This window comes from Kwoniella dendrophila, chromosome 9 (genome assembly GCF_036810415.1).
Source record: "Kwoniella dendrophila CBS 6074 chromosome 9, complete sequence".
NCBI classification, from domain to species: Eukaryota; Fungi; Basidiomycota; class Tremellomycetes; order Tremellales; family Cryptococcaceae; genus Kwoniella; species Kwoniella dendrophila.
Genome location: NC_089484.1, coordinates 1,210,764 through 1,229,707, shown reverse-complemented (window position 1 = coordinate 1,229,707; position 18,944 = coordinate 1,210,764). Strand labels below are relative to the sequence as shown.

At 36.7% G+C, this 18,944-nt stretch overlaps 7 protein-coding genes across 7 annotated transcripts; 5 read left to right on the top strand and 2 right to left on the bottom strand.

Moving 5' to 3' along the window:
- Nucleotides 1-210: 210 nt before the first annotated feature.
- L201_006872 (uncharacterized protein) lies at nt 211-3,140 on the top strand (the record flags this gene model as incomplete). Its single annotated transcript, XM_066222585.1, has 4 exons — nt 211-284; nt 387-651; nt 723-1,958; nt 2,013-3,140. 4 exons carry the CDS (start codon nt 211-213, stop codon nt 3,138-3,140), a joined length of 2,703 nt encoding a protein of 900 aa, XP_066078682.1.
- Nucleotides 3,141-3,340: 200 nt separating this feature from the next.
- On the bottom strand, nt 3,341-5,278 carry L201_006871 (uncharacterized protein; the record flags this gene model as incomplete). Its single annotated transcript, XM_066222584.1, has 8 exons — nt 3,341-3,531; nt 3,622-3,749; nt 3,822-3,877; nt 3,977-4,305; nt 4,396-4,586; nt 4,681-4,827; nt 4,907-4,943; nt 5,014-5,278. 8 exons carry the CDS (start codon nt 5,276-5,278, stop codon nt 3,341-3,343), a joined length of 1,344 nt encoding a protein of 447 aa, XP_066078681.1.
- Nucleotides 5,279-7,478: 2,200 nt separating this feature from the next.
- On the top strand, nt 7,479-11,779 carry L201_006870 (uncharacterized protein; the record flags this gene model as incomplete). Its single annotated transcript, XM_066222583.1, has 6 exons — nt 7,479-7,652; nt 7,731-8,090; nt 8,194-8,206; nt 8,312-10,923; nt 10,990-11,362; nt 11,418-11,779. The coding sequence occupies 6 exons, from the start codon at nt 7,479-7,481 to the stop codon at nt 11,777-11,779; spliced, it is 3,894 nt and encodes a 1,297-aa protein (XP_066078680.1).
- A 468-nt stretch (nt 11,780-12,247) lies between these two features.
- On the bottom strand, nt 12,248-13,811 carry L201_006869 (uncharacterized protein; the record flags this gene model as incomplete). The annotated part of the gene is made up of 7 exons (XM_066222582.1): nt 12,248-12,277; nt 12,357-12,486; nt 12,553-12,748; nt 12,845-12,947; nt 13,280-13,327; nt 13,390-13,596; nt 13,668-13,811. The coding sequence occupies 7 exons, from the start codon at nt 13,809-13,811 to the stop codon at nt 12,248-12,250; spliced, it is 858 nt and encodes a 285-aa protein (XP_066078679.1).
- Nucleotides 13,812-14,186: 375 nt separating this feature from the next.
- L201_006868 (orotate phosphoribosyltransferase) lies at nt 14,187-15,125 on the top strand (the record flags this gene model as incomplete). The annotated part of the gene is made up of 3 exons (XM_066222581.1): nt 14,187-14,287; nt 14,406-14,631; nt 14,781-15,125. The coding sequence occupies 3 exons, from the start codon at nt 14,187-14,189 to the stop codon at nt 15,123-15,125; spliced, it is 672 nt and encodes a 223-aa protein (XP_066078678.1).
- Nucleotides 15,126-15,636: 511 nt separating this feature from the next.
- On the top strand, nt 15,637-16,935 carry L201_006867 (uncharacterized protein; the record flags this gene model as incomplete). The annotated part of the gene is made up of 1 exon (XM_066222580.1): nt 15,637-16,935. One exon carries the CDS (start codon nt 15,637-15,639, stop codon nt 16,933-16,935), a length of 1,299 nt encoding a protein of 432 aa, XP_066078677.1.
- Nucleotides 16,936-17,770: 835 nt separating this feature from the next.
- Nucleotides 17,771-18,757, top strand: L201_006866 (ribosomal protein S8.e; the record flags this gene model as incomplete). The annotated part of the gene is made up of 5 exons (XM_066222579.1): nt 17,771-17,832; nt 17,916-18,099; nt 18,228-18,332; nt 18,404-18,634; nt 18,710-18,757. The coding sequence occupies 5 exons, from the start codon at nt 17,771-17,773 to the stop codon at nt 18,755-18,757; spliced, it is 630 nt and encodes a 209-aa protein (XP_066078676.1).
- Nucleotides 18,758-18,944: the final 187 nt, after the last annotated feature.

Below are 18,944 nucleotides of genomic sequence, written 5' to 3'. Positions count from 1 at the left end.
ATGAGTCAACCGTTAACTTATAACGCGTTTAACTTTTGGTCTCTTGTTGTCAATACACCTTATCATATATATCTTACTATAATTGCCATGTATAGCTCATCCCGCATCTTCCTTTTCTTCAATACAATCTCACTTGACTAATGTATTCAATGAATATTAATCTGACTCGCTCATCATTTTTCGTAGCTGACTGACAAACCCTGCTATCAAATGTCAATGCCTTCAGCTGTACATTCTTTAGCTCAAGAATTTAGAGAATCCAAGGGTAGACGTAACGGAGATCTGTGAGTCTACCTTTCCTTCTATCACACAGCTATCTCATCGTGGTATATCTCAGAAGGGGATTCGTATGCTAAACGCTTGCTATGCATTTGTGATTTGCTAAGATCTGGATCAGCATCTCCTCATCCTCTATCAAGTGGTCGAAGAGGGTTTTCACTAAATGCAAAATATGATAGGATTGGAGGGTCAAATCGATCGGGGAGGAAAGTATGGCAGGAGATGACAGCCAAAAGACAGGCAGAGAGATTGGAGAAGGAACAAGCATTAAGAGCGAAAATGGGATTAGGGGAGATCAGGCAAACTAGGAAGAATGATATCTGGGATAAAGGTTATGTCCAGAAGAAACCTCCTAGTTTAGCAGATTTAGATGTGAGTTTTTGTTCTCAGGTATATTCTTGGTCTTTTTTCAGATGTTGATCACTGTATATCTACACATGCAGAGGACAAAGGCAGCACCTCCTCCAGCTTGGTTACAAGCAGCAGCTGCTAGAAGTGATGTTACTGGTTTAATGGGTGCTTATGCTAAGAAAAATCAAGCGAAAGCTGCTGCACAAGCGGAAGAAGAACTCTATGCAAAATATCAACAAAATCACAACTCTTTCCGAGAGTCCACACCCTCATTGAACTCTCACCCTTATCATCATCAACAGTACATTCCATACAACCAACATGACTATATTCCTTCCTTACAGCAACAAGGCTTTCGCAGGAACAGCCAGACCTCTCTACCTCTGACATATAGTCAGGTTGATGGACGAGAAAAATATCATCACCCTATACAGTATCAACCTCAAACCTCTCCATCGTTTCAACCAAGCTTTCAGCAGGCTCAACACAATAATCAACAACAACCCTTTGATCACTCGCTCTATCCCAGCAGCAATCGAAGTACCCAATTTCTCTTACCTCGTCAATCTAACAATTTTCTCCAACCTTTTAATGGTTATCTTCCTGACGCCACATCAACTCCTCAACATAATATATCTCGCTCTCAGGTGGGAAACCACATATCTTCTGATGCTACAGATAGTCAAGAACCATTCTACCCATCTTCGACTAGCTCATACGTTGGCAATACCATTCTTCAGAATCACCCTCATCATGCTGAACATCCTGATCCCACCGTTCAACGACACCCCAATTATGTTCAACAGAGTAGCCAGACCAGAGATAACGGACATCGTGTTAGGTTTCAGCCTGTACCTCAGTATTTCGAGATATCACCCGCCGAATCATCTGTACCGACTTTGCAAGGTACGGCCAATGGTCCGCCATTTATGAATTCTGTGCCAACTCAAGGAGTGCATCAAACTTATCAAGACTTGCAGTCTCACGTCCCGCATTATAATCAAGCTCAGCTTGCACACTCTCATCAGACATCAAATCAAGTTAATCCCGATTGGGTTCCTCAAGTCTCAGTACAGAACAATGCCCTTCCCGTAGGCTTGGATAACGGTCTTCCTCCTCAATTACAACGCGTTCATCAAGACATAGTGGCTCTCAGGCAAGGAAAGAGGCGAAAACAGGAAGAGGACCAACGTCGACCTTTCGAACATAAATCATTGAGTAAGGCAGTCATAGAGGATCTTGAAAAAATAGCAGATGAAACGGTTGATGAGCTGGATCTACTCAGACCGGAACTGTTGAGCATTGAGGATGAGATGAAGAACGCAACGGTAAGTCAGCTGATAAGTATTTGCAAATATTACAGCTGACATCGTGCTTTGCAGATCGGACCCGATTATATGTCGCAATCATCCAAACGAAAGAGGTCCAATCACGATCCCAATTCCCATTCTCAACATAATAATTCTACCTATCATCACAATGGTCAAGATTACCAGGACTCGTCCACTGATGATTGTGATTCACCGGACACGGATACTTCCTCTTCTAGTCCAGCCTCCATGACTGACGACGAAACTTACTTCCCTTCCACTCCTAATTCATCCTCTATGCGGCCCTATCGTTCTAAGCCGCCTAAACATGGAATTAAAGGAAGAGGACAGAAACGAAGAAGACTAACATATCAAGCTCCAAAGTATCTTCAAGATCATTCGACTAACAAACGAGTTAGATTTGGTGATATAGGATATCGTTCAGCTGACGATATTGAAATTGATTATGATACTGACGAAGATGAGGAGGAGGAAGAGATAGATGAAGTTGACACTTCAATGGATCCTGAAGATTATGATGACTATGAAGATTACGAAGAATATGATGAAAGTATGGAAGGATTACCAGTTTCAGGAATGGAACGAGAACCTAAACCTGTGAAACCACTTTCCACTTTTGCTGATAACGTTATCATCCCTTCTAACCTCATCAATAATAACGATAATGTGAAAAGACAAGCAAAATCGAATGCCAAAAAAAGTCAAAATAAGACTGACACAAGACGCAATACTAATCCATTTACTAACAAAAAGAGGAAATTTCGCGCTCTGTCAAATAGTCAAATTGATGCACCTGGCGAAGAAATTGAAGGTTTTTCAGATGAGGATGAAGATGAATTGATGGAAAATTGGGAAAATGACGAGATTGTATTAAGTCATCCTGAGAATCAGAACCAACAACAACAACAACAACAAGCGCAACATTCGAATCAAAGTCAACAACGAGGTTCTAACAGAAAATGGTTAAAGTCATATGAAGATCAAGATAAATTATCTACAGTCGAAGAAGAAGATGAAGGCGATATTGATATTCAAGATTTTATAAACCATACTGCTTATAATGAAAAAGACCAGAAAGATAGACCAGAGAAAAAACACATCGGACAAGAACAAGAACAAGTCCAGTTTTGGGGTAATGGAGGTGAATTAGGTTTTAGAATATGGCGAGATGCCTACTGAAATTAAAACCCCATTGCTTCATTCCGCTGACCCACACAAAGACACACATGATGAGTAGTTGCAAGTGTAAATTACTAAACAATTTGTTATGATGATGTTTTATATGAAATGCATGATATATGGTATACATATTTCACCTCGCTGGGCATTAAATCACGATAAAACATTGTGACCTCTTATGACAATTCCACCATATCTCTCTATTCTGTCTTCTTACCTGAACTAGTTTCAAGTATTTTACTCGTTATTTCAAATTTACCTGATTTGTTTAACCTTTCTACCAATACATTTCCCATTGCTATTGAAGGAGTCAATAAACCACCTTTTCTAGATATCAAAGGTAATTCATCTTTATTTAATGCTAACGATAATGCTGATTCTGCTAACAAATCTATCATACATGAATATATGAGAAATTAGCATTTAGTATTGAACATGATGAGTGATATAAAAGTTGTTACACTCTCAGTCGCAAACTTACAACATGTATTCAGATAACCTGGATCGCCTTGACCTTTAAATGTAGTCAAAACTTGAACTTGTTTACCATTTGATAGTGGGGTTGAAGTTGATAGGTTATCTACAACGTAAGAAGCTTTAAACAATTGTCTATAAAAAGGGTCAAATGAAAATCATTAGTGATATGTAGCAGTATATCCTATGTAAACAAAAAACATTTACTCATCCGATACACCTTCTCCTGCTTTAGGTAAGATATAACTAAATAATTTACGTATCTGTCGGATGAAATGAGAATGATCAGTTAATAGTACTCTATCTGAGATTGACTTTCTTTTCCAAGTGCAGTTAGATTGATGTACACTTAAAAGACTTACTATATTAGAAGAAAAGAATAAACCGAAAGCCAAAAAGACAGTTAAACTAAATAAACATGATCTAAATTTCCCTTTACCCATCTCCCATGATTCTTCATAATTCATTTTTTTTCCATATTTAGGCTGTTCCTGTACCTCTTCACCGTTATTGTTGCTGTTATTGTTGTTGATGGAAGGTAATATACTTGATAAATATTGTGATCGCCTTATGATTGTTCTATTATATGGATACATGAAGAAGAATGATCCATATCTTTTTGGTTCATTAGGTATTTCTAATTCGTAAGATAATTTAGGTATAGTAGATTTTGATTTAATGAAATTTCCATCTACAAATGTATCATTTTTAATTGAATATCAATAATCAATAATCAAAGCTTCACCTTTAGTCTTCTAGTATTTGCAGTAATCTTACTCACCTTCGGGAACACAATCATATTCACCTGATCTTCTTTTATCTTTTGGTAATTCAGCTAAAGAATACATTGATTGTATTGTACCACCTGACATTGAACCGCCTTTTAATTTAAAAAATGATTTTGAATCTGATATACTTAATTCTGGATATTGCTTTTGTAATGTTTTATGTGATATATATAATGACAGATCGCTAATTATATTAAAGTAAAATAAGGAACTTCAATCAGTAAACTTTCACATATCTTTTGGCTATATGTCAGATATATATTGGAAGCCAGACTTACGATGGAACAGAATCAAATCCACATGAAGGTACAATATATGAACCTGATTGAATTGCTAATCTATTATATTTAGGTATAATTTCACTTGCTAACCACGATGATTCTCCACATAAATCAACATAATGTTTTCCAGTTTTACAACATTCCCTATTGTATAGACAATGATTTCAGATTAGTATATATTATATGGCAACACCATCAACACTGCAATTAACGTTCGACATACCTTATCAAAGCTTCTGCGTTGTGCCATCTAAAGGGACCTATAGAGGAAAAGGAAATAAAATTTCGGTCAACGTTAATATTGGTCAATATCCAAATATCAAGACTTACCAGCTAGATTTACCACGACATCTCCTTTAGCTACTAAATCTTTCACAGCTTCCTCGTCATTCAATTGGCATACTGCAATCTCTCTTGGTTTGTTCAGTTTGGCATTTGCAGCTTGTAATTTTTCCTTATTTCGTCCTGATAAGATAAATTCGAATTGTGTTGAATCTCGATGAAGATCTAAATAAGGTAATAGCTGTCTAGCTGTATATGAGGTTGCACCGTATATTATCAATGTCGGTTTTCTATTTTCTTTTGAAGTTGACATGATGAAACGATTTAATAGTAAGTAAGTATTCTAGCTTTATATACAATTACGAGGATGAGTTCCAACAAAACTATATATACAGTAGTCGAGTATTCTTGATTATAGCGATATATATCTTGCTTACAATGATGTATAGGCTCAAATCAACATGAAAGAAAAAAATCAACTTTGCCCAGTACAGTTTACCACTTTATCACATGAGTATTTCGTATCACCAATGACACCTTCAACATATTGTTTTATCTACTTTTCAGGTAATCCATTTTACCTGATATTTCGGATCTGACAATATTTATCATTTCGTTTCGGTTCGGTAAGGTAAACTAACGAAAACATTTCATAGAATTCAGAAAACGTAGATAATAAACTAGAGGTGGATTGCGATGAGTGAAGTCATATCTAAGTGCCTTGAGCGGAACCTTTAGTTAATTGAGCTTTGTTTCCCGGTAAAACCGGATACGCTATAGTTTTTATCTGTTTTCCTATCATTTTGCGGAGCTATTCAACGGCGGGTAGAAATCGTTTGGGAAGCGCATGAACGAGGATCTTTTGTAAGATATGGGGATTTCTCAAAATCCTTGACTTCAATCGTGAAGCGGTGAGCTAACCTTACTAGCAAGTGCCGAAAGACCGACTTATGTAAAAGGATCTTTCCTTACAAGAAAAAAACCGTAATATTCGGGGATTTTACAAAAATGTGAGCAAAACTGTGGAGTCGTTGACGATCTTACCGAATTCGCGGCAAGGTTATTCACCCCTCTTTGTAACGTTAATCTCAAATTGGGATTTTGGGAGATTACATACTCTCCTTACATATCTTGTAAAACTAAGTAAGACAGCTGAACTTTGATCGCTTACTTTTGTTTTTCATATTATTGTATTTCTCGACATTAGTAAGTGATATGTTATGATCCGTGCTGATTTCTTGGTAATTTAGCGAGTTCGCATACTAGCTATGAAACAGCAAGCGAGGTTGATTGAACGATGCTTTAGTATCTCCCTTATGTCGTTGTAAGACTTGCTCGTAATACGGTACGCGTTGTCGACAGTATGATTATCTATGATTGACACTCACATAGGATAGGTGAGAAAACCTGTGGTGCTTTAGATTGATTGATTGATCGGTCAAAGGATTCTGATGTTCTAGAGAGTGAACCAGAAGGATCAAATCAGTCAAACAAACTTGTCATCAACAATCACTCAAAACCGACCAGCAGTCAATCAAGTCCTATTTGAGCGAGAAATATACTAGTGATGAAGAGGAGAACTTATGCGCACAGTTTATTTACTATATCAGACAAGGGGGAAAGGACTGTAACACTTATCGATCAAGGCACATCAAAACATCAGAACAAACCAAAGGGATACATTATATTCTTTCTCCATCCTTCGAGGGTTTTGATATCTTTAGAAGATGATTATGTTCGGATCAAACGGGAAACAAGCAAACATGATTTTATTTTGATGGACCTTCTCTTTGCCATCAAAATTGTCTTTTAGCGTCACTAATCATCCGATAGTATCGTGATGAATTTGATCGCGTCTTACACAGACATGAAGATCATTCCTTCCCCTCCTTTAACCCTTCGGCATACATGCCAATCCATCAAATAGAGACAAAAGATATTGATGGGATTTCGATCAAATAGTTAGAAACAGATTTGCATGTCTCACCAAATGTCATGAGTACTTACCAACGCAGCTGATCTATTTTACTACATTAGTCATCATGGAGGAACCGAGCAAAGACTCATGAGGTTTAGGTTTTCGAAAAACCTCTTGGCGATGTTACACCGATGTCAAATGTCCATCGCATCAGCTTATGTATATGCATTCTGCATGATGCATGATACAATCTCGCTCTCAGTTATATTCAACACAATTTGCAGAAAATTAACGACGCCTTCGGTCAGTACACCGAGTATACAGTACATACGACAAACACAAGTAATAACCCTCTTTTGAATAAAGTTTGGTCTGGACAATAAGTTGAATCACAACAACACATTCCTTCAGTACGCACGACGACGCCCTTCTTCACCGCTTAATCTAGAAGATGCTTGATCATAACAATTATCTATAATTCCAGCTTGCTTCCCCTCACATATATACATGAAGCAGATAGGTTGATAAGCTAAGGACGATGTATTTACCATGTTCATCGACTTCAATTTTCTTCCCCTGTGATTCAAGATCAAGAATGTCTATCCATGATTTACCTGTTAAAAGTGTTCTTTTAGATGAAATATTACAGAAAAGGAATGTAACTAGAAGAGAAATTGAAGGATGTTTAACTGAATTCGTTATCAAAAGTTGGAAAGAAGGAAAATCAGTTAGAGAATGGTGTGAAGACATTCAACGAATACTTGAAGTGGTAAGTAATTACCCCAAATTATCATCCCGTTACTACGCAGCCCATTTTCATATTTGGCTGACGAGTCAATATTCACAGATACAGGTGACGCATATCCTTCTACAAGCATTTCAAACAAGCTGTCTACGTTACCTTCTACCATTCGTTGAGCCATTACCAAATATATACAACCCGACTATCGAACCCCCATTTCCACCACCACTTCTCCCCAAAGGAGCTTTACTCAAGATTACTCGTGATCAACTGATCGAAACCCTTTGCAGACTCAGTAAAGAGAACTGTTATAGTGGTAGTCGACCATTCTGTGATGAACCACTCATATATGAACTTTGTCTCTCTTATATATCAACAATATGGAGAAAGTCAAAGCTAGATAACCACACCGAAGATCATCTGATTGATTGGATAAGTAAAGATATGACTGAAATTGAATTTGAAGTGAGTTTATCGGTCACCTCTTTTTAAGCATTGTACCCAAAAACAAAGAAAAGTAAAAATCAGTTACTAAAGCATAAATCCTATTTTGTTATGTATGACATAGATACAATTACAAGGTGAATCAACCAACACATGCACCAGTATTCTACCAATTTTACATAAATTCAGGTTTCACCTTGGGTTTGTGACTTGCTCTCAACTGATCACACGGTTCAATTCAGTTTCGACTGTACAAAACTTCCGACTTTCTTCGATACCCACCACCGAAACTCCTGATAACAACGAAACGTCAACAACCCATCCTCGATACGGTATACCTCTTTCAGATGAAAAAGATGATCCAAAACAACTCGAAATCATCATTCGTGCATGGGTTGTTAGAAGACTTTCGATTGGTATACAATATAGCGTTATTCTCGCAGAACTAGCAAATATCAAGTGTAGAATAGAGGATAGTGACCTTAGACAACTTGTTGATGAAGTTTTAGAATCAGAATTTGGTGTTTCACTTGTTCAAAGAAGTAGTGAATTATCGACTCAAGAATCAGGTTTACTCTGGTCTTCCCCTTCTTCACCATCACCGATTTCAGATCCTATCAATTCAACAGCAAATGATAAACCTCTAGGACTATATCCCCAACTTTGCTCATCGAGTACACCATCAATATTGAATTTTACTATGGGAAGAAAAAGAGCTTTTAATCCTCATACTCCTAAATGGTCGTATCATAAAAGAAATAATTCATCTTCCAGTAAACTTCGATCTGCATCTGATCATTCAAGACCATCTTCAAGTCACATAGCAAATGATCTCATACCGGAATCAAGTGGCAGTATGCAACAAGATCAATCATCACACACATCTGCAATAAAGATGAACAATTTTACTTACCCTACAACAGAAGGTAATTTAAGACAATCTATTATATCCATATCATCAGAAAGACGAAGAACGAATTTTGAAGAAGCTTTAACATCATCTTTGATGTCGTTAACAGATAAAGAAGATATAAGAACAGTATTGTTAAATCAATTAATGGAAATGAGATATCATATACATGGACATGAAGACGAAGGTTGGTTTTTAGGTGGTGGAAGAGAACAAGCTGAAGAATTATTATCACAATTAGAAAGAAAGATGATTGGTAAAAAGGATTTGATGGATTTGAAAGAGGTTTTTAAATCGATGAGATCAGCTTTTGATTTACCACCTTTTATCGACCCAATACGAGTACATTCAAAAATAAGCTCAAGATCAAGGCCAAATACAATGCGTTCATCGATCGAAAATCGAACGATATCACAATTACCAAATGATCAATATCAGGATCAAAGCCAAAGAGAATCGTTGGATCTAGATACTTTTCTAGATGAAGTTGCAAGATTACCTGATACGATAGAGCATCCTTCTTCAGAGAAAAATGCGGAAAAATCTCAAGAAAAATCGCAGCAGACAAATCAGATGACTGTATTCGAAGAAAATACTACAGCCAATCAGCAAGAAATCATGCTTAGTAGATCTACAACTCCTTCCAATAATAACAAACCTCTTAGAGCACAATCTGTTCTTACAATGGCTTCATTATTCACTACCGATTCACAGGACGAACAAAGATTATCAAACTATGAGATACAAGAAGCTCACCGAGAATATCAAGTCAAATCGAAAGCTGTAGAATATCATTTTCCACCTTCGACACCTCCTGCAGAATCTGCAAATAAATGGGAATTGTATAAAAGAGGTTTCGCATCTGAGCCTGACTTGACTGAAATCGATGGAAAGTATACTAGATTACCACCTAAAATAAGTACACTGAGGAGGAATACAACTAGGATATCAAAAACTATGTCTCGTCTAACCGCTAAAGATTTAGGTTTAACTGATATACCTTATACCCCTCAATCATTTGCTTTACCTATACGAAATACTGATAATCAAGATAAAGAAAATGAAGAGAGGATATATGAACCTTCGTCTGTTCTTAGAAGTGAATCGATATCTCATCGATACGCTACTTCAACATCTGATACAGAAGATTCACCGTCTAAATCAACATTTGATACTCATATAGTCACACCTACGACTATGCGACATCCTTACCCAAATCCCCATATTCACGCCCATAATCAACCCTTATCGACTTTATCATCACAAGCAACACTTTTTTCTCCTCATGATACTTATCTAGTTACTCCTGATAGAAGAAGAGCATCTTTAGGTCCTTCAGATAAATCTAGAAGACAACTACATCGACATTTCGCCATTTTTGATGGAGAACAAGTATCACCTTCAAGAGGTATGGGAGAGCTAGAAGTTGATATGGAAACTAGCTTGGATATTGAAGATTCTGTTACGCCTACGTTCAAACCCGCCACTTTACTTATGAAACCTACCAGCGATATTTACAGCAAAGCAACACTATCATCACGTTCAGCACACGGGTCCATTGAATTTGAGAACACACCAAGAATCCGACCGAAGAACCCGGATTGTGTCACTGGTTCACCATTATCTTCACAATCACATCAATCTAACTTTTCTCTTGTCAACCCTTTCTCGAATAAATCAAAGAATAAAGCTATATATTTCGATTGTCCAGCACAAGGACCATCAAGTTTGTTCAGCTCAAAACCTTCTGTCCCACTCAACGAGGTGATCAAACTACTGAAGAAATATGATGAAAGTGAAGGCAATTTGACTTTATGGGAAGTGGAAGATTCCCTATATAATTTGATTGATATAGAGAAATGTCGCACTGAAAAATCGGGTGACATCTGGGATAACGAGAAAAAAGGGAATTTGAAATGGTTAATTGAACAAGTGGCTATAATGGTGAGTTTGTAACCCGTAAGGCTGAAATTGGAAAAGGCCCGATTACTGATATGTGAGATGGTATAGCTTGGCAATCCAGTGTACGTAGCACCGATCAGTCGTGTCATCGCATCTTTGTCTTCCGACAATGATTCGAACTGTAATCGTATCTCATACTCTAAAATCACCTCAGAAGAATCCACGCTACTCCCCAAGACCTCGTTAGCATTTTCATCCGATACACCTAGAAGACCCTCATTACCAAGATACAAATCTCAACCACAATTCTCTTCATCTACATCGGCGTCAAAAGGAAATTCTTCTTTCATACCTCATTCACCACCTAGACCAGAACCTCTAAGACCTAATATACTAAGAAGACATACACAATCGTGTTTAAGTATAACTTCAATCCAATCTGCTTCTTCGATCTATTCCACACCAAGTGTTATTGGCATTGGTGACATCACAACAAGGGCAGGATATTACTGAGATCTTCGGAACTGATAATGAAGATCATGATACAAAAGAAGAAATAATTGAATATGATCATCCTTCATTTCAACAATATGATATACCTTCACCTTATATTAATGGTAATTTGATTATAAATGAAAAACAAAATCAAAGAATCTCTTATCAACAACTATCAAACCCTAATACAAACCCAAATAAAAGTATATACAAAGATCAACATGGAGGAACATCTTCGATTGATTATGGATATAAAGATTGGAATTTACCTTTACCACAAAAATTAGAATGGCCTACACCGCATATTCATTCAAATAGACAAAGACAAATTTCAGATTCAACAACAAAAAGTGAAAATAGTTTAAGAAGTATGACCAGTACAGGCACTTTTGGTAGAAAATGATAAAAAAAAAAGTAATTGAGAACCGTAATATTTACCAAAGGGACTGATTCCACATCAGAATCACCATTTCATGATCAATGAAATTCCAGTCAAACTTCCTATCAATATTCCACGATTTTTCAGTTTTAGTCAATTATTAAATTTGTATCCAATTATCCTTCCTTTAATGCCAAGAAGATTATCCCTATATTTCCTTATATAGCATGAATTATGTATCCTAATACCCTATTGAAATGCATGTTATCACTATGTCACTCCTTTAGTGCTTGTGTTATACATGCGATTTTCATCAGTCATTTCCTATGAGAAAGACAGACAAAACGCGATAATCTCATGTACAGTATGAAGAGGATGATTTCAACAATAATTCGTAGGTTGAACATATAATAGAGAAAGCAGATAAATTATTACATTACGACACGTTTATAGATTTTATAGATAAAACACCATTTGTCTGACAAATCCTTTCTAAGCCATTTCAACATCTCCACTATTTGCCTGTAACATAAAATAGTAAGATTATCAGCTTCACGGATTTTCATCGTTATGAGAGATGATTTGACAACATTTCACTTACAGGATCTTTGTTCATGAAACTATCTAATTCTTTATCTAAATCACCTTGAGATGCTGGACCTGTAGATCTTTTACCTCCTCTTCCACTTCCATTTCCACCTACTTGACCACCTCTGCCTCCTCTTTGGAATCTATATGACCGACGATGAATCAGCTTATTTCATCGGCGAAGGAAAACCAAAACAAAGCCAACTTACCCTCCTCTACCACCTCTTCCACCTCTACTTGCAGATTGCTGTTGTGGAACACCGCCAGCACCAGCACCACCTTGAATTCTCGATAATAAAGATTGACCACTTTGAGCTGATGAACCTGTATTACCTTGAGCACCTGGTCCAGGTCTTCCTGGTTTAGCTACTATAGGGGGAAGTAATCGAATTGAGATAGTTTGACCTAAAAAATATTCAATGTCACGAAATTAGCATGCATTAGTTCATCCTTTCCCAAACACAGACTGAAGATGAAGAAGATTGATAAAGTGTCACCTACCTTTAGTCATAGCACCGTCAAATTTGTTAATTGCGATCTTAGCTTGTTGTGGAGCAGCAAATTCCATTGTTGCTTCACCTTTAGATCTACCTGATCTATCGTACTGTTTTCGAATGATAATAGAATTACATCTAAAATTATATGGTAAAGAATTGTAAGTAAGCTTTATTTACTTCAGAAGAGCTACAAGAGTATACGAGAAAGCTTACCATTAAAGAAATAGAAGAAGGCGGGGCATAAGCATTAATTTCTATTTCTTTTGTGGTTCATGTAATCTCGAAGCAAAGTGAAATAATCCAGATTGGTATCTCGCTAATCGCCATTCGAAAAAGCCTGAGACGATTGATGCCGAGTATGTATGCGCGAAGAAGCGACACCGTTCTTGATTGAGAAGTTGGAAAGTAAAGTAAGATTGAAGGAGTTTTAGTCGCTTACACGTATAGTAGGTCCTTGAACTAAAGTACCAGCTTGAGAGAAGATACCCTAATTAAATGCGTATGATAAGCTATTACCTCATTAACATGTTTGGTTTGATAGCAGCTTACCTTCAAATCTGCAGGCGTGACTTCATAATGTAATCCAATAACTTCAATTCTAGTTGAAATACCTGTAAATCCAGCTCCTGTACCTGTCAAAGTTATATCATTCTGTCTATTCTCTCTATTATTTCTTCTATCTCCACTATTACCACCTTTTGGACCTTGATATGCGTCATGTACCCATTTTTCATCTGTTGATCTAGGTGGCGGTCTCTGATTGACCACAACAACGAATGCGATTAGCCGATGTAAGCATTAAATTGAAGCTAAGAAGGCAAACTAACGGAATAAGGCGAATTAGTTGATCTTCTTTCATTATTTCCATTACTTGATCTAGGTGCTTTTCTATTCTGCTGATTCTGGTTTTGACCTTTGTTAATGTTTCGCTTTTCAGCTACGAGATCGTCAAGGGATTTGTCAAGATCCATTGTGTATGTGTGTGTACGTGTCGATTTGTACGGATAAGTCACTTGTCAGATATATGATGATAAATGTGAAGTAAGATGCAATGAAGAGACGAACTCCAAGACATACAAGAGATGTAGGCTATTAATTGAAGGGTTACTCGAGTGATACGCGAATATGACATGCAGTTTAGCTAGGCGCTGTACGTTACGAGGGATTCTTCGCGAGCCTAGTATCAGAAAACCTGTGCCTGGATGCACCTCAAAGATAACGATTAAAGATTCAAAGTAGAGATAACACAAAATTCTGTCTATTCTTCTTCTTTCTCTTTTCTCTCTCCTCCTCTTTCTCCTTTTCAAGATGATCAACAAAGTCAAAGTCAACTCGGTATATTCAAAATGTCAGCATCAACCCTCAGTCAAGAAAAAGTAGCTTTCATTGAAGCTGCAATCGAACATGGTGTTTTGTTATTTGGTGAATTCACTTTAAAATCTGGAAGGTGAGTTGAGTTGACTTTGATCTCTTCCATTAAAACACAATACATCAATATTGTTATCTCGGTATATGGCTGATGAGTTTTATCTATAATTAAATTTTGAATTCCTTTCGGAGAACAGAAAATCACCATATTTCTTTAATGCAGGATTACTTTATACAGGGTCATTATTATCTTCAACATCAAAAGCATATGCAAAAATTTTAACTTCTTCACGTATACCTGAATTTGATGTTTTATTTGGTCCTGCATATAAAGGTATTGCACTAGCTGCTATAACAGCAGTTGATTTAAGTAGACAAGGTAAAGAAGTTGGTTTTGCTTATAATAGGAAAGAAAAGAAAGATGTGAGTGATACAAGTCCTCTGATCCAGTTCGTTGTAGTCCAGCAAAGGAGCTAAATTATTCATCGCTGATTTTGGCAAAAACTCTTGTCGCTTAAATTTCCAATTGTACCGAGTTATGCTGACCACAATCCGTAATCTTTTCTCGATAGCACGGTGAAGGTGGTGTCTTAGTTGGAGCACCGTTAAAAGGTAGAATAGTAATAATTGATGATGTTTTAACTAGAGGTACAGCAATTAGAGAAGCTATTGAAATTTTAAAAACACAATCCGAAGCAAAATTAGTTGGTATTGTACAATTAGTTGATAGACAAGAAAAAGGACAATCTTCAGAAGGTAAATCAACTGTACAAGAAGTTGAAGAAGAATTCGGTGTACCAGTTGAACCAATTTTGAATTTACAAGATATCATAAGTTATCTAGAATCAAAAGGAACTTATGAAAATGAATTAAAAGCTGTAAAAGAATATAGAAAACAATATGGTATTGAAGCTTAAGTAGAAACTGAACAAGAGTAATCATGCCGAGGAGGTTAAACTTCATCGCTAGAATCGTCAAATTACAGGAAATACACAACAAGTAGCTGTAGAACAAAAGATTGGAGACTACGATCATTATAGGTATAGGTACACATATGCACACTATAGAAGTCTAGCTTTTCACGGGTATGGTATCAAAACTTGATAGTGGCTGCTACAGCCGACGACGTTGTGTTACTTACTATCACCCCTTTAACCAGGTTATTCAAAGGTATCCTTTCGAAATAATGATAAACAAAGGATTCAAAATTGAGCCAAATTGTGTATAAGGAAATAATAACTCTTCAACTGCTTGAAAGTATACTGAATGTAACAATTACTTTTACGTTCTTTTTCATTTTATCTACTACTGATACTTTGATAAAACGTAACTTATAGCTTGGATATAGACTTTCTTCATCATCAATTCGACGACACCTTTTTTCTTCAGCACGAATTCCCTGGCCTCTTCACATCCAACTTGCCCAATATGGTTCAAACTGATTCGAAAAATAAAGGTTTATCGATGGATTTCTTACTTGATGGCGGACTGATACCTTCATTACCTATATCAGGTGGTCAAGTAGGACATCAAGAATTGATAGGAATGGGTCTAGTAGGTAAACCTCCTATGATACCAAGGGCAAATGTTAAATCACCTCCTCAACCTTTTTATGGGTTACCTTATGCACATAACAACGTTTTATCGAATAAACTTCCAGAAATTAAGCCAGGTCAACCTTTTAGATACACGTCAAATGTAAATGCTTGTAATAGCAATAATACCTTGAAAAGTCAATCTATGAATGGAAATGGTATCAATGGTAGATTGGGACACAACAAGAATCATTCATTATCCAGTACACATTCCACTTCATCACAGAAATCGCAAAATGAATTAATGTATGAAAGACCCCCATTGCTCAGAAGAACATCATCATTCAATCAATTACCTCCAAACAGCGCCCTTTCTTCTTCTTCTCAATCAATTAATTCAGTCGTTAAACACTCTAATCAACAACATCGAAATAGTCATGGAAGTAGTAAATTACGTTACTCCACATCTGATTCAGCGGTACACACACATACAAGATCGAAATCAATCCCTAGAACGGATATTGAATCTATCGGAATTGAAATAGGAAATGAAGAAGACGATGAAATGATTAATTGCATTTTGATTATTCTAAAATCTTTGATACCCAAAGATAGATTATCAGATCCAGACTCATCATCAGCAGATGATTTCATAGGCAGAATTTTAGATCCTATGCATCTATTGATTCCATGTTCGATAATCTTAGAAGCTCTAGTTAAAGAGAGGACACTCTTGAAAGAAGATTATGGGCATGGATATAATCTTAAAGAAGAGAGTTCGGACAATGAACATTATTATAACGATACAAAAGAAAGTTTGATACTTTCGAATGGTATTCAGTTAATATTATATTTAGATGACGGTGAAATTAACTGGTTAGTATTGAATTGGTATATTCAAACATTTAGTCAAATTTTGAATGCTTTATTACCTTTTTTAAAACGACTTCAACTTGAACCACAACGTTCATCATCTCCAAAAGGAAAAGAGAAAGAAAACGATAAGGAACAGGAAACGTTAGAAGATATGATTAGATCATTAAGAGTATATATAAGTAAAATGAAAAAAGTTTTTGGTGAAATTGCTTTATTATATGTAGATAAATATAGTTTTATAAGAGGGTTTTGGATCGAAAATGATTTAAAAGATTCTGCTGGTCAAGTTGGTAAATGGTCTGAAATGTTTGATTAATCATTAATTCGTGAAACTCCCTCTGTACGTTACGTTGTGGTCTGTTCATGAGGGGGATCGAATCAAGACATCATGTATATGTATGTATCGACGGTAAATTTAGATGCAGAGCCTTAGCACCTCTCACAATGATATATATCCATGAGTACTATGCAAGATAACCAGAAACGTTTATAACTAGATCAAACGCGCATTAAGCGGTAAGATTTCCCGAACCGTTGTCATCGGCGATAAGATCGCTCAACCTACTAAATCCGACGAGCTACGCACAGTGAGTCTACGGTGATTATGCCACTCTCCCGATACCTCCACCTTTTTAACTCTATTCAGACTAACCCCCCCCCTTGTAGGCAATTCACCCCAAACAACCAACAACCTACAACCGTACACGCACCATAGGGTCTACCGTTACTATACTCCATACCTCGCTAGTACTGGCTCTCCTCACTCTCTCTCTCCCTCTACGGTCACACTTGCACTTGCGCTTGCATCCTTATTACTTGAAATTTACAGTTCTACAACATTCTTCTTTTCTCCTTAGCCATCAACATTCAAGTGAGTATACTCGACCATTATCAACTTCAAATCCTATCACATTCACAGATATCCCAAGCAGCGTATTTCAAGAACGATTGGAAAAGAAGAGGAAAAGTTGGAAGAGAGGGTTACAGAGAATAGAACTTTAGAGAAGAACAGTATAGGAGGATTTATATCAACCACTCAACAAACGTTATAGCTGCTTGGGATATATTTTCAACGATCAACACCACATCCCTCACCACCATCATTATAGGAGGAATTCATTTACTGATATTGATTAATTCATCATTATAGAATGGGTATTGCACGTGATTCGCGTCATAAGCGCTCAGCCTCTGGTGCTCGAAGAGCCCACTAGTGAGTAGTCTTGAAGATTGCAAGGATATCGATAGTAGAAAGGATATGATCGTTGATGTATCATATGGAATTTTTACCTATAGCCGAAAGAAGAGAAAGTTCGAGTTGGGTAGACAACCAGCCATGACCAAACTCGACTCTTCAAAGAGAATTCACGAAGTTAGAGTTAGAGGTGGTAACACAAAATACAGAGCTTTAAGACTTGATTCAGGTAACTTTGCTTGGGGTTCCGAACATGTTACAAGAAAAACTAGATTGCTCACTGTCGTAAGTGTTATTCTCACTTTGAAAAGTCAATTTTTTATTTCCTCTAGAAAATCATCAGAACAATATGGAATAAATACATTGGCTTATTAGGGGATCATTTAATGCTAATTCTTTCAATTTTTTTGTAGCGATACAACGCCACCAATAACGAACTTCTCAGAACCCAAACCCTCGTAAAATCAGCTGTTGTTGATGTTGATGCTACACCTTTCAGACAATGGTACGAAGCCCACGTAAGTATTTCTACAAGCTACCTCGGCAATATATATAAAATCAATATACTAATTTACCACTTGTTACGTAGTACGCTCAACCAATTGCTCGAGGTGCTAAATCAGCTGCCGCTGAAGATACATCAGATAAAAAACAATCTAACCACGTTAAAAGAGTTCTTGAAGAAAGAAAGAAAGATGCTAAAATCGATCCAATTCTTGAACAACAATTCAAAGCTGGTAGATTATTAGCTATCATCACTTCAAGACCAGGTCAATCTGGTAGAGCTGATGGTTACATTCTTGAGGGTAGGGAATTGGAGGTGAGTTTTCATCTTGTTGAACATCAAACTTCACGAATTGTTAAATGCTGATTTATACTTTTTTATACTTGTTAGTTCTACCACAGAAAACTCCAAGCCCGAAAGGCCAAACACGCTGCTTAAACAATTTGAAACTAAAAATCAAAAGAAAGTTTGGGTATTTTTGTGTAAAAGTCTTTTTGTATGCTTGGGAAGTGATGCATACGATTTCTCGGCACTATCTATCTTTGGTCTGTTGATACAAATTGTTCAGCTTTGGATTGTACTGTATCTTCGCTTGATAGCACCTAAAGCTGCGTTGGTATTGCGT